Below are 15,297 nucleotides of genomic sequence, written 5' to 3' on the forward strand. Positions count from 1 at the left end.
AAAAAAAAAAAAAAAAAAAAAAAAAAAACCTGATTGAAAAAGAAATATTTGATAATAGTAAAGTTCTTGGCACATGTATAATTCAATTGAGATTCTCAGCTTTTCAATTCCATTTATCTTAAAATTAGTTTCACAAAATAGTGTATGGTTATAATTCAGTATCATTGCATAACACATTTGAGAAATGTCTAACTCTTGTCACTATGGAATTTCATGTTTCAAATCTGCTGTTCTTGTTTTGATGTTACCATATACTAAGCTATCTTTTATTGCAAAAGAAAACTTTTCTTAAAAGCATCTATAAGAGACTTACAACTTTTATTCTGAAGATGAAGAAAGCAGAAGTATGGGTAAGTTAAAATGACTGTCAGACTGCATGGTCGAGTCTCTAATAAAATACAAAATTCATCCATAACAATTACTATTAACCCTGGAAAACACTGTCCTCTACCAGGCAGGCAACTGCTATTCATACTGTTAAGAGCGTAAGGCAGAAATGAAAGGAAGCCAACTATAAAAATCCATGCAAAAAAGAAACCACTCCTAATCAACTGAGAAATAAGTAAGAACTGATAAATAAATAAGCACCCAACTGACTGTGTCATTTAAACACTAGAACCATGCTTATTAGTTTTCTTTAAGTGATTTCCTACAGATAATGGCTACAGGCAAGAATCGACTTTATAAACACACATCTAGTACTACAAGTAGATCAAAAACGGAACCAAACTCCTATCTTTGTATAAGAGGGAAGTTTAACTGTCAATATTACATTGATAGTAAATACTTCAAAGTGAGAGGTTGGACACAAGCAATTCTCCACACACACACACACACACACACAGACATATTAGATAAGTGTTTCACATTTTAGCATCATGGTTATGGACATCTTCAGGGACTGAGGAACACTGAGCAGCAATGGTCTGCTCACCACCTGCCTGATCACATGCCACCCTTTGCCCTCCATGTCAGCACTTCAATACTCAGAAGACTCACATAATTGCAGGCCTGTTTCTCATGTGATGCTTCAGGATTCCATGAGCTGGTGATGTTACATGTCATGCTTGGTAATCACTGGACTAATATCACACAAGTTTAGATGTCTTCCACTTTCCAGTTGGAGAGAACATCGACAGAAATTCCTTTCCAGAGAACATGGGACCTTGGTTTTCATATATGTCATGTATGTTGAGAAAAGATCCTTGGCTTCAGAATTCAGAACAGCAGTCCACAGTTACCAGAGACCAACTGAGTTCCAGTGCTCACCAGTAGTTAAACTCACATCTGCAGTACAATGTTGAAAAGGCGAACAGGTGACTGTACTTATGCTTGAGTAACTGACAGTTTTTCCCCTGAGTCAGCCAAATTTTGCTGTTCTCAGACGGAAGATTCAGAGGGAGCAAAGCTTATATGAAAAATGTTTATATTTTAAGAAAGAAAAGAAAATGAAAATCCCACAATCACCATTCTGTGTGCTACTCAGGAATTGAAAATGTACACTAAGTAAAATTACATTTCACCATTGGTTTCAGGGTAGAAGATCATTAAAATTAGTACACACCAAAAAAAAAAAAATCCATTACTACATAGTTTCACGAAATCTGCCAGCCATGTGAAAAATATCAAAAAGCAATCTCACATAGTCTGGTCATATTAGAGCATAATATTTATTAAATTTCACCATTTATGATCACTTTGTTATGGCCAAATTGACTGTGACATAAACTTTGACATTTTAAAACACAGAGAACACAGTGAATTTTCTGACGTACACTTTTTAATGCTCATGCAGTGCAGTGGTCATAATTAGGAGGTACTGTACATTATCCTTTCGTATTATGCTTATTAAGAACAAAGTTCAGCGGGTAGCAAATTGCCAACATATTTTCATTGAAATTCTTTCTCCAAAAACTGCCCATGGATATAGTAAGCCACCATTCCTTTTAATTTTATATTTAAGTTACATTTTTCTGTAAACATTATCATTGTAGTCACATAACAATAGCTATTGATGGGGCAACAATACAGGAAGGGATTACAACAAATGAGATCAAAAGTTAAAGAGAAATGACCAGAGCATATAAAAATCATTTGAAAATACCACACAAACGTAGATGTTTTCCACTTTCCAAGAGGAAAGAACATGCACAAGTTTCTTAGCAGACAGTCGTCGGGAGTACATGAAAAACTGGCTTTCACGTCATATAGGTTTAGAGAAGATCAACGCCATTGAGGAAAAAGCTGTGTTTATTATCTTTTGGGTCTGTCGATATCATCGATAGCTGCCAGAAGTTTCTGTCTTGCTTTCTTATTGATATGGGATCCCAGGCAAACATTCACCAGATTGGTCAGCTGCTTTGTTGAATACTCCTGCTCAAAGAAAGAAGATCCACATTCAGCACATTCAAAGCCATGTATCTGCTCCATGCAACAAAAGAACAGGTACATGCATACTCAGGTGCCAGTGGATAAAAAGCACTGAAAGTTACAGTTGGGACATGGACGACACATTGTTAACCAAGCTATAAAAACGGAGTAAGCATATGTGCTATAGATCTGAAACAGGAAGCTGCAGAAATCTGCTTTCACATAGCTGAGTAATCCAACATGCTTATGCTTTTCATTACTTTGAAGATCACACACTGTACACTTGCCTCTGTGATGACTCTGCTATTATCAAAATATAGACATTTCACATTTTTAAAATCCTAACAAATATTTTCTGGCACTCTGCATTTTGTAAACACTATAGGTAAAAATTTCAGAAATCACCAAAAACCTCATGGGATCTGGTTCCTTGGTTTCAGGGGGCATCTCAGTTAATTGGTCTAATAATGTGTTCACTGTTTCTGTTCTACCTCCTAGTTCACTGCGTGGTGCCTGACATCTTAAAAGCTTGCAAGTAGCTACCCAATGTACAATAATTGCTCTCCATTTGCCTGGAGTAACAAAGGAAGAAGGAGCTCTGGTAGCGTAGTGCCTAAGGCACTTGACTGCTAACCAGAAGGTTGGCAGTTCAAACCCACCAGCCACTCCTTGGAAGGAAGGTTGGGCAATCTACTTCCGTAGTGAAACTGCCTCAGAAACCCAAGGAAGGGTCGCTATGAGTCAGGTCCAACTCGCCAGCACATAACAACAACAAAGGAAGAAAGAGAGTGAGGTATAGGTGGAAGATATGGACTATGTAGCTAACTGCCTCCCTGGACAAACTGCTCCTTTCCCCTGAGGTGAGAAGAACTGCATAGTGCCTACAATTACTCAACATTTTGATCAAAGATTTTACAGCACAGTCCTGATCAAAAGGGAAATGCACAGAGCAGAACTTCAAACTCTCATGGAATCTAGACTTTCTGGAGCTATGGAGGCTGGATGAACCTCCAAAACTATTTGCCCTGAGATAACCTTTAAGCCTTGTAACAAAACATCCCCTAAAATCTTCTTAAAACCAAACAAGATTTAGCTTAACTAGTAAAAATGTCTGCTTTGGGCACTAAGCTCTATTAAGAATGATCTATAGCTCTGGTAGCGTAGTACCTAAGGCACTTGACTGCTAACCAGAAGGCTGGAGGTTCAAACTCACCAGCCGCTCCTCGGAAGGAAGGTTGGGTGATCAACTTCTGTAGTGATACTGCCTCAGAAACCCAAGGTGGGGTCGCTATGAGTCAGGTCCGACTCAAGGGCACATAACAACAACATATAGGATCAAATCAACAATAGCCAACTTAAAAGATTAGACAGAAATCTTAGAGGGCAATGAATTTATGCTAATGGGGGAGAACAACTCAGAAAATTAGCATGAGAATGGTTGTATAATTGAAAGAACGTCATCAATTGTCACGTAGAAACTGTTGAAATTGTGTATGTTTGACTGTGTAAATTCTCAACAACAGCAAAACACCTAAAATACTTTAAAGATATCCAACAACTCCTATTAGAGAAAATAAGTGAATTAGGTCACATGGATCAGAAAGTTACTATTTCATAAACACTCATATTGAAACTGATGGCTAAGAAGCAAAATTCTTAGTATCTTTCACTATCCAAATCCATTTGGCTCCTGAATTTCAGAAGATGAGTTGCTACAGTTAGAATAAATAGGGATTCATAAGAAAACTTTTGCACAATGATTTGGTCCTGGGGTTCGAATACCAGGAATTCATATACGGAAGGATAATTTTGTATACTGTCACCTAATAATAAGAGAAAATCTGTCTTCACTGGAGGTAACCATTAAGGGAAACTAAAATTTCAAAATATGATAAAGTTCATATTAAAAAAACCCAGAAAATCACTGTTTGTGTATCTGCACTCTGAGAGCATTCCTCCTCACCCAGGAAATATATTTCATTTAATCCCTCAACACCTGATGGACATCCGTAATCACTGAATACTAACTAGACTAGTCATCGTGGGCAGATTCCCTAGGAAACAGACAAGAGTCCCCTGCCTTTGGAAAAACTTCACCAAATTACAGATACCAATTAGTTAAAAGTTCTTTCAAAATACTAAGTTAAAATGTTCCTCCACTATATTGAAAGAGGAAACCCCAAAATGGGCATGGTTCTTCCATCAAATAATGGGTACTTACAAGCTATGCGGTTTCTCCTCAGCTACTTTACATTCTTGCCCCAAATCCTTTCCTCAATAGCAACTCTGAAATGTTTACAGCTTACTTCACCAAGTGGATTCTGACAACATTCAGCAGTCTATCTATACCCGATTTTAACATTTTCATTCTCAAATATCAGAGGTTGGTGAGATTAAAGGTGTGAAGTTTTCCTTAGTTCTGGTTTTAATCAAAATCAGTGAAAATAACTCAAACAATTCAACTTCCTTTCCAAAGATCTGAAACTGCCTACTGTGGGCACATTTACAGTAAACATAAGCAAATGTTCCAGGCTAAGGAGCTGTGGTACAGTGAATTACTTAGTATGACTCTTCTAACCATGGTCTTTGTGAGTCCCACCATACGACTGGGTGGAACTATACAATGTAAGGTGCTTGTAGTCCATCAAGGGGACTGGATAGCTTGTTAGTAATGTAAATGAGGTACATGGCACCCTTGTGGGGTGGAACCAAGGAACTAAGGTGTATGGAACTCTAAAGCAGGGATGCATCAGTTTTGCCATTCTGCTAGGCTTAACATAAGCCATCCTAGAGGCAAAAAGGGGTATCTCACTACCATCAAGACAGAGAAGAGCCAACAATGGAGCTCGTCCTTGGACCCAAGATCCCTGCACTGAGATTACAGCAGACAAATGACAGGGAGAGAAACCACAGCAACAGAGGCAGAACTGAAAGACCAGCATGAAACAGAACAGCAGGCTTGCCGGCCCACAGAGTGAGAAAGCAGAGTGCCTTTTGGCAGGAGGTTTGCTGATGGAATGGGGTGAACTTAGGTGCACCTATCAACAGAGCTAAAAGAGCCTTTTAACATGTCTGAGCAGGGCAGAGGCCAGACCAAGAGGCCGAAAGCCCAAGAGCAGCATGCCTGTGGGCATGGCAGAGAGGAGGCTGTCCCGATAGAAGAACCATATCCTATGTGTTCCTGAACCTGAATAGTAATCTCTTATTTCCCTTATAAACCCCCAACATTGTGAGTATTGTCTCTGAGTTTGTATGGCCACTGCAATGAATAATCAAACTTAGTAGAGAAGCAGAGAGAGAGGACTGTTGGTGTCAGAGCTGGTAAGAAGGTCAGAGGGTGGTGGCATGTCTGACTTCTGCCTCAGAGGAATCAGCCTTGGGCTGCTGATGGTGATTTTCCTTCCCTCTCATGAAGTTAGAGGAGGTAAGAGAAGGATGCCACCCCCATTTCCTTTTTGCAGGAACTGTGGTGGCACAAACATTAAGCACTCAGCTGCTAACCAATGTGAACCCATCAGCCATTCTGTGAGAGAAAGATGTGGAAGTCGACTTCCGTAATGATGACAGCCTGGAAACTTACTGGGTCACTAAGAGTTAGAATTGATTCAATGGCACACAACAAACAACAACACTGCTCATTTCATTTTCCTTGCTTGCTGAAATAAACAAAGATGAGCCTGATAAAGTAAATGCAAATAATTCCTTATTTCCTTACCTAGTCAAATGAAATAATGTTACTTAGCTTTTACTCATGATTTTTATACCCTAAGTAACTGTGAATACCAAAGTTAAAGTAATGCAATTTGGTGATGATTTTAATGTGCTCCATCTGGTGGCATAGTAGTGTTTAAGGCATCTGACTGGCAACCAGAAGGCTGGCGGTTCATATCCACCAGCCACTCCTCAGAAGGAAGACTGGGCAATCTACTTCTGTAGAGACACCACCTCGGAAACCTAAGGAAGGGTCACCATGAGTCGAATAGACTTGATCGGCAGTGAGTTTGTTTTGGTTTTTTTATATTTCCATTAAATCCGTCTTCATAGACTGCTAATCTAGACAAATGATGTAACAATCATACAGAAAGCCCCCCATACCAGGTATGCTCAGGTGATATATGCTGAACTGAACGATGTCATACAGTCACTATTCTAAATATCACTTAATAAATAGTATTTTCCTCTACTTAATCTCTATATCCACATAAAATAATCATATCATTATTAAAGGTAAGATCTAATCATAGACACAAGTTAAATTGAATCAGTTAAATAATACCTTCAATTGTCACTAATGCATGTAAATGTATTCAGAACATCACATTTCAGTGGTTGAGGGGTACAAGAAGGTTTACAGCATGTAACAGTTTAGTTTATGAAAGTTTTCAATGTTGCTATATTCGATTTATCTTGATGTTAACCAACTTCAGCCTTTTACTACAACACAGTCATAGAATAAATGCAGTCAATGTTGGGACTTTGGCTCTGTCTCCAGGTAAGTACTGCTACAGTTCACAAAAGGATCAAAAGAATTTGATTAGGAAAAGGGCAAAGCACAATCTGAATGTGGTAATGAACTGGCCTAAATAACTTATGCTAAGAAAGCAAATTCATCTTTATATTTCACTTTCATGAGTCTGAATAACATATATATATATGTATATATATATAAACCAGACACAAAGGAAAAGGAATAAAAACTTAATTAACTGTTTCCCAGCTCTTACCCTGTGCTCTTTGATCCAGCGTTCCATGTCATTCTCAGTCAGGTAGTAGGCTTTAATATAAGTTTCCACAAATTCTTTATCAGGAATGGGTCTAATATCTGTTAGTTTTTCAAGTTTCATTAAAAACTGTTGAAAATCCAATTGCATCAAGGCACGACCCTCATTACTACATTTCTTGACATTGGCATATCTAAGATACATAATAATAAATAATAAAGGAGGGCTTGGTTAAGTAAAGAAACCTTTAAGTACTTTTAAAAAATAATCCAACCACACACCCCAGAATTCAGTCCTATTCTCTAACCCCTATTTGGACACATTCTTTAGAAATGAAAAGACAACAGGACAAAGAGCTGTGTCCAAGCCTTGTCACTCAGCTGTCATTTACCTATCTGGGCCTCAGTGTCCTCATCTGAAAAGTAAAGAGACAGAGCAACTTCTAAGGGTCTTTGTCTCTCTAAAGACCACAGTTCCTTACACCCAATAAGCATAATGATCTGTAAGAAAGTTAAACTGCTAATCCAGTTGATCTGCCTGACAAGAATAATTTATAAATTAAGCTATGAATAATCCAAAGTAATCTTGATTTCCTAAGACTGTTAATACTCAATGCAAAAGAAATAAATGAAATTACGCCCCCACGAACATTCAGTAAACATGCAGACATATAAGCATATAGAATATATATTTTTGTCTGAATAAAACACTTTAAAGACTTATTCTCACAACCCACACTGATGAAATACTGCTGGTTTTAAGGTGCACTAGAAATAAAAGTAAATATATTAACCATACAATATATATAACATGTATTCCTCATAATAAGTGTCTCATTCCTTCAATCACATAAAACCTAGAAAATTTAATGTTAGGGAATCTGCCAAAGGAAATTTGCAAGGACATTAAAGCTTTTATTATTTAAAGGGACCAAATATTTTCTTTTATAAAAAAGTATTTGGACCAAAATGTAACAAATATCATACAGTTCTCTATCAAACAAACTTACTAATACTTGTTTGTAATGATCGCTGACACAGAGCCAGCCATTTTGCAATTTTTACCACTGTTTTAATAGGTAAGTGCCTATCAGCTTGTCAGCTTATCACCATTTCCTTCCTTCTTTCTAATACATTCTTTTCTATAACAATCAAGAGCTGAAGAGAAATCAGATCAAAAGTCATATGAAAATTCAATTGAGGTGCAATTCTAGGTCACTGTGTGTGGTCTCTGAGATAGATGTTTGCTTTTCAGGAATATGTCCATTGTATTACAGTTTATTACTTGTGTTCTGGATATTACGAGCACAAAAAGCATGGTCTCTGGTAAGTGGGAAAATTATTATTAATAGCTTGTGAACCCAACATATGAAAGATTTGTATCTTTTATAATGAGACAATTATTGTTAGCTGTGACACAGTCATTAGGAGAACTGATTTCAGCCTAAGAAAATCATGAGTCCGTGTGCCTTTTCTGCCCTGAAAAACTGTATGAACTTGGACAAGTTATGTAATCTCTTTCTGAAGCTAAATTATCCCAGGTAACAATAAAATAAAGATAACAATAGTACCTATCAAAGAGAGTTTGTTAGGATTTGGTGACATAATCCTTTGAAGTGTTTGGTTTAATAAACGATACATAATTAATTGGTGCTCAATAAATGTTATGCATAATCACCACCATCAAAATTAGGTGATAGGATTTATTATTAGGTTAACTGTCAGATAAACATCCAATACCTCATTCTTCATTCATCTAAGAGGTGGCTCTAGGTCATCAGTAAGAAAAGAAAAGGGCAGGCATAGTGCACTTTAAGGTTTTCTCTCCAATTATATTCCAAAGTCAAACCTGAATTATTACGGGATTGATGGCTATTTATTATTCCTTCTACCTAATCTCCCCATCCAGTAGTAGTGATAGCATATAATGTTATTCATATATTATAAATTATCATTTAAGAAATAGATAATGCTTTCATGAAGAACTTACCCTTCCACAATAGTTCTGTTGGCCAGTCGGATACAATGTTCCCAAAGTATATTAGACACAGGCAAGGGTATCCGGACTCTCTTAGAAACCTCATTTAACCTTCTGTTAAACTGTTCAAATTCCTAAAGAAGACAAAAATCAGGACCATATATAAATATCATTATAATGTTACACTGATTTCTCACTAAACTAATAAAGAAGATGATTTAGAAAGACTCAGAATCAAAGAAAACAAAACAAAAAGATAATTAGGATTTAGTGTGACAGGTAAAGTATACCAAAGAAAATAAATTATTATATATTGAGGGATTCCAACATCTTCATACAGCTGCAAAGTTTTTGTACAAAGGAATATAAAAGCATAAACTATTTTCTATTACTTATAGAAAGCTGAACATTTTTATCTATTAGTAACTTTTACATCACTGTACTAAAAATAAAAACACATATGCCTAATTTAAACAATTCTAATAATTACATGACAGTAGCAGATGGTTCACCCTTCAATAATACGTTCTGGTCATTTATAAAAAAATAAATGCTGTTGGCTGTTCCTTGACAATGTATTTCAAATAAATCTAAGAAGGCTTAAAATAATATTTTTCTCTAGTTTATTGAAGAGAGAAGCTATACAATATTCAGCAAGTCAAGAATGATATATGCTCAAATTTTATAATAATGAACTTGGGGAGAAAAAGAAGAAAACTATTCTGATGACCACTAGTCAAGTTAGCACATAATGATAACTGTGTCATTCTTTTGAGCTTTGAGAAGCTTCCTAAATCACAGTTTTTCTTATGGATTTATTTTTGACAGTTAATTGTTTCTAATTAATGACAGAAAGGAAGTGTATCTTCAATTTACTAAGCTTGTTATTGTTGTTCTGAGCCCTCGAGTCACTTCCAACAGATAGCAACTTTACATGCAACAGAAAGAAACACTGCTGGCCCAGCACCATCTGCTCAATCATTTGCTATGCTTGCGCCCACTGCTGGAGCCATGGTGTCGACTCATCTCATTCAGGATCTTCCTCTTTTTCGCTGGCCATCTAATTCACAGAGTATGATGTCCTTCTCCAAGAACTAGTCCCTCCTTATAACATGTCCAAAATAGGTGACATGAAACGAAGTCTTGACATCCTTGCTTCAAAGGAGCATTCTGGCTGTACTTCTCCCAACACAGATTTGTTTGTTCTTTAGGCAGTCCATGGTATAGTCAATATTCTGCACCAACATCAAAATTCAAAGTCATCAATTGTTCTTCCATCTTCCTTGTTCATTATCCAGCTTTCACACAGACATGAAGTAATTGAAAATACCATGGCTCAGGTCAGATGCATCTTAGTCCTCAAAGTGACATGTTTGCCAAAGAGGTCTTTTGCAGCAGTTTTGTCCAATGCAATACACTGTTTGATTTCTTGACTGCTGCTATCATGGGCACTGAGAGTAAATTCACTAAAATGAAATCTTTGACAACTTAAGTATTTTGTCTGTTTATCAAGGTGTTACTTATTGGTCCAGTTGTGAGGACTTTTGTTTTATTATGTTGAGGTGTAATCCAAACTGAAGGTTGCAGTATTTGATCTTCATCAGTAAGTGCTTCAAGTCCTCTTCATTTTCAGCAAGCAAAGTTGCTAATGAATTTTCCTACACTCTTGATGCTGTGTCTTCTTCATATAGTCTAGCTTCTAGGATTATTTGCTCAACAGATCGAATAAATATGGTGAAAGGATACAACCCTGATGCACACCCTTCCTGATTTTAAACAATGCAATATCCCCTTATTCTACTTGAACAACTGCTTCTTAGTCTATGTACAGGTTCCACATGAGCACAATTAACTGTTCTAGAATCCCCGTTCTTTGTAACATTATCCATAATTAAACTACACAGTTGAATGCCTTTGTATAGTCAATAAAACACAGGTAAACATCTTTCTGGTATTCTGTGTTTTCAGACAAGATCCCTCTGGTATCAGCAATGATATCCCTCATTCTACATCCTCTTCTGAATCCAGCTTGACCTTCTGGAAGTTCCCTGTCAATATATTGCTGCAAGAGTTTTTGAATCATCTTCAGCAGAATTTTAATTGCATGTGCTATTAATGATATTCTTTGAATAATTTCCACAATTCACGGGATCACCTTTCTTTGGAATGGGCACAAATATAGATCTCTTCCAGCTGGCTGACAAAGTAGCTGTCTTCCAATTTTTTCTGGCATAGACGAGTGAGTGCTTCCAGCACTGGGTTCATTTGTTGAAACATCTCAATTGGTACTCTGTCAACTCCTGCAGCCTTATTTTTCACCAATTCCTTTAGTACAGCTTGGACTTCTTCCTTCAATACCACAGTTCTTGATCATATGCTACCTCCTGAAATGGATGAACATCAACTAATTCTTTTTGGTACAGTGATTCTGTGTATTTCTTCTATCTTCTTCTGATGCTTCCCACATTGTTCAATATTTTGCCTACAAAATCTTTCGATATTGTAACTCAAGATTTACATTTATTCGTCAGTTCTTTCAGCTTCACAAACGCCAAGCATGTCCTTCCCTTTTGGATTTCTAACTCCAGGTCTTGCACATTTTAATACTTTACTTTGTCTTCTTGAACTATCCTTTGAAATCTTCAGTTCAGCTCTTTTACTTCATCATTTTTTCCATCTGCTTTAGCTACTCTATGTTGAAGAGCAAGTTTCAGAGCTTTTTATGACATCCATTTTGGTCTTTTCTTGCCTTCATATCTTTTTAATGATCTTTTACTTTCTTCATGTATGATGTCCTTGATGTCATCCCACAACTCATCTGGTTTTCAGTCATTAGTGTTCAATGCATAAAATCTATCCTCAAGTTGATCTCTAAATTCAGGTGGTATATACTCAAGGTCATACTTTGGCTTTCACAGCCTTGTTTCTTCAGCATCAACTTGAACTTGCGTATGAGCAACTGTTTTTTCTGCAGTCATCCCCTGGCCTTGTTCTGACTGATAATAATGAGTTTTTCCATAGCCTCTTCCCACAGATGTAGTTTATTTGATTCCTGTGTATTACATCCAGTGAGGCCCTTTTGTATAGTCACCAGGCATGTTGTTGAAAACGTTTGCCATGAGTAAGTTATTGGTCTCGCAAAATTCTGTCATGAAATTTCTGGCATTCTTTCTATCACAAAGGCCATATTTTTCAACTATTGATCCTTCTTTGTTTCCAACTTTTTAACCACCAGTAATTATCAAAGCATTTTGATTGCATATTTGATCAATTTCAGACCGTAGAAGTTGGTAAAAAATCTTCAATTTCTTCACCTTTAGCATTTGTGGCTGGTACATAAATTTGAATAACCTAGTATTAACTGGTCTTCCTTGTAGGCATATTATTGTATCACTGGTAACACTGTACTTCAGAATAGATCTTGAAATATTCTTTTTGATGATAAATGCAATGCCATTTCTTTTTGACATTCTTGGCAAAGTAGTCCATATGATTGCCCAATTCAAAACGGTCATTATCAGTCCATTTCAGCTCACTAATGCCTAGGATATCAATCTTTGTGTTCCATTACATTTTTGAGGACTTCCAATTTTCCTAGATTCACACTTCCACATTCATACATTCCACATTCCTATTATTAACGGATGTTTACAGCTGCTTCTTCTCATTTTGAGTTGTGCCACACCAGCAAATAAAGGCCCCAAACTCTTTACCCCATCCTCACGTCATTAAGGTCAACTCTACTTTGAGGAGGCAGCTCTTTCCTAGTCATATTTTGAGGGTCTTCCAACCTGAGGGCTCATTTTCCAGCACTGTGTCAGACAGGGTTCCACTGCTGTTCATAAGGTGTTCACTGGCCACTTTTTTTTTTAGAAATGGATCTCCAGACCTTTCTTCCCAGCCTGTCTTAGTCTGGAAGCTCTGTCCACATGGGTGACTCTACTGGTATTTGAATTACTGGTGGCATAGCATCCAGCATCACAGCAACATGCAAGACCTCACAGTGTAACAAACCGACACGTGAGTGGCGGTCAGTAAACTTACCTATGAAAATAACAGTTTAATAACTGCTGTTCATATGTTGGCTCATTTCATGAATGCCAAAGACAAACTATATTTGCTACTGCATTTATACACTCCCGACAGTAAACTCTGCTTTGGATTTCAAGAGTCATGACATAACTTTTTTCATTAATATTAATATTTTATTTTAATAAGGTTTCTCTTAAAGATAAAGTTATAAGCTTTCTTTATAAAATGGTATTCTACTAATTTAACTACTAAATTAAATATTCAAGACAGCGTATTATTAAATGAATAATAAAAAATCTTTCATTTTACTTCAGATTCTTTTGTGGAAACAAAAACAGATTTCCTTTCACCAAAATGTTTGGCTTTGGATAGTAATAGAAAGAAGAAAAGTTTTCACTAAATATTAACCTTTATGAAGGACTATTTTAAGTGCTATAAATTGAGTTCAGGCTAATAATCTGAATAATATATACTATTATAAATTCATATATCTTGGAATTAAGAATAAATGAAATGAGTAGGTTCCTTCTAGTATATATATTTGCTGAGTGTAGAAGTCTTTTTTTCTTGATCACTGATTACCATGGTTTGCATGTCAAAAAAACAGAATCAACTTTTAAAAACAGAATTGTTAAGAGGTAATATTTATATTACCTTTTTATCTGTTAAATTAGACATTTCTGTTGTTGTTGTTATTAGTTGCTGTTGAGTCAATTCTGACTGATGGTGAGACCATATATGCAGAGAAGTGCTCCACAGGGGTTTCAAGGTTGTGACCTCATGGAAGTAGATGGCTAGGTGCCTCTGGGTGTGTTCGAACCACCAACTTTTCAGATAATAGTCAAATGCTTAATGGTTTGTGCCACCCAGGAAGCTCCAAATTCAACATTAAAATTCCATACTGAAATATCCTGAGTGCTCAAGAAATCAAATTTCTTCCTAGTATTTCAATGGGTGGCAAATATAGAAACCCTTGGTGTCACTCACCCATTGGGTCTCCTGCTGACTCCTGTTGTTGTTATATGCCGTCGAGTCGGCCCCGACTCATAGCAACCCCTCCTTGGGTTTCCGAGGCAGTATCACTACGGAAGTAGGATTGCCCAACCTTCCTTCCGAGGAGTGGCTGGTGGGTTTGAACCGCCAGCCGTCTGGTTAGCAGGCAAGTGTCTTAGCCACTATGCTACCAGAGCTTGGTACTATGTCGCTTGCATCAGGGCATACCCTCACAGTCTTCTACCTGGCCCTCCAGAAGAGTACCGCCAGTTGACTGGAGTTGACATAGTAGATGGAATGCTGCTATTTCTTTTAATCTATTGCTTTGCTTGTTGTTGTTGTTGTTATGTGCCATTGAGTCGCATCTGACTCATAGGAACCCCTCCTTGGGTTTCCGAGACAGTATCACTATGGAAGTAGATTGCCCAACCTTCCTTCCGAGGAGTGGCTGGTGGGTTTGAACTGCCAGCCTGCTGGTTAGCAGTCAAGTGCCTTAGGCACTATGCTACCAGAGCTCCCATTGCTTTGTTTATTGGAATTATTGGAATTCAAATGTCCCAGGCTATTACATTGCCTTGGACTAAGCAAATAAGAAAGCTAGAATAAATGAGATACAGTCAGGAGTTCAAGAAGGGCCAATTTTCTTTTCACTGACAAAAATTAAAAACAAATTTCTTCTGAATGCTACCTGTATTTTCTCCAATGTACTTTTCACACCCCAGATAGCCACATGACTCATTTCCTAACTTCCTTTAGGCTGCTCCTCAACTGTCTTTTTATCAGAGTCCTTCTCTGACCCCAGTTAATAATTGGTATCCCTCTCCCACTCTTTCTTGTCACTTTCTATCCCTCTTCTGCTTTTTTTTCCCATCAGCACTAACCATAACCTGACATATAATATCTCATTTATGTGTTTAGCACTGTCTCCACCCTGGCATGTAAATTCCCTGCAGATGTGTTGTTGTTGTTGTCATTATGTGCCCTCGAGTCAGACCCGACTCATAGTGCCCCCTCCTTGGGTTTCTGAGGCAGAATCACTAGGGAAGTAGACTGTCCCATCTTCCTTCTGAGGAGCGGCTGGTGGGTTTGAACCACCAGCCTTCTGGTTAGCAGTCAAGTACCTTAGGCACTATGCTACCAGAGCTCCTTGCGGACGTGTAAGTCCCTTAATTAACAACCATACCACCAGAACCGGTATCAGTGC

General features: G+C 37.3%; 1 protein-coding gene across 1 annotated transcript in view; it reads right to left on the reverse strand.

The window, feature by feature from the left end:
* Window positions 1–2,253: 2,253 nt before the first annotated feature.
* The window catches only part of VPS50 (VPS50 subunit of EARP/GARPII complex), a 154,572-nt gene continuing 141,528 nt past the window's right edge, over window positions 2,254–15,297 (reverse strand). The window contains 3 exon segments of the mRNA XM_007939810.2: window positions 2,254–2,373; window positions 7,095–7,284; window positions 9,081–9,202. Coding sequence (XP_007938001.2) covers window positions 2,254–2,373; window positions 7,095–7,284; window positions 9,081–9,202 — 432 coding nt within the window.

Source organism: Orycteropus afer, unplaced genomic scaffold (assembly GCF_000298275.1).
Source record: "Orycteropus afer afer isolate SDZICR_OR568_19922 unplaced genomic scaffold, OryAfe1.0 scaffold00063, whole genome shotgun sequence".
In the NCBI taxonomy this organism is placed as follows: Eukaryota; Metazoa; Chordata; class Mammalia; order Tubulidentata; family Orycteropodidae; genus Orycteropus; species Orycteropus afer.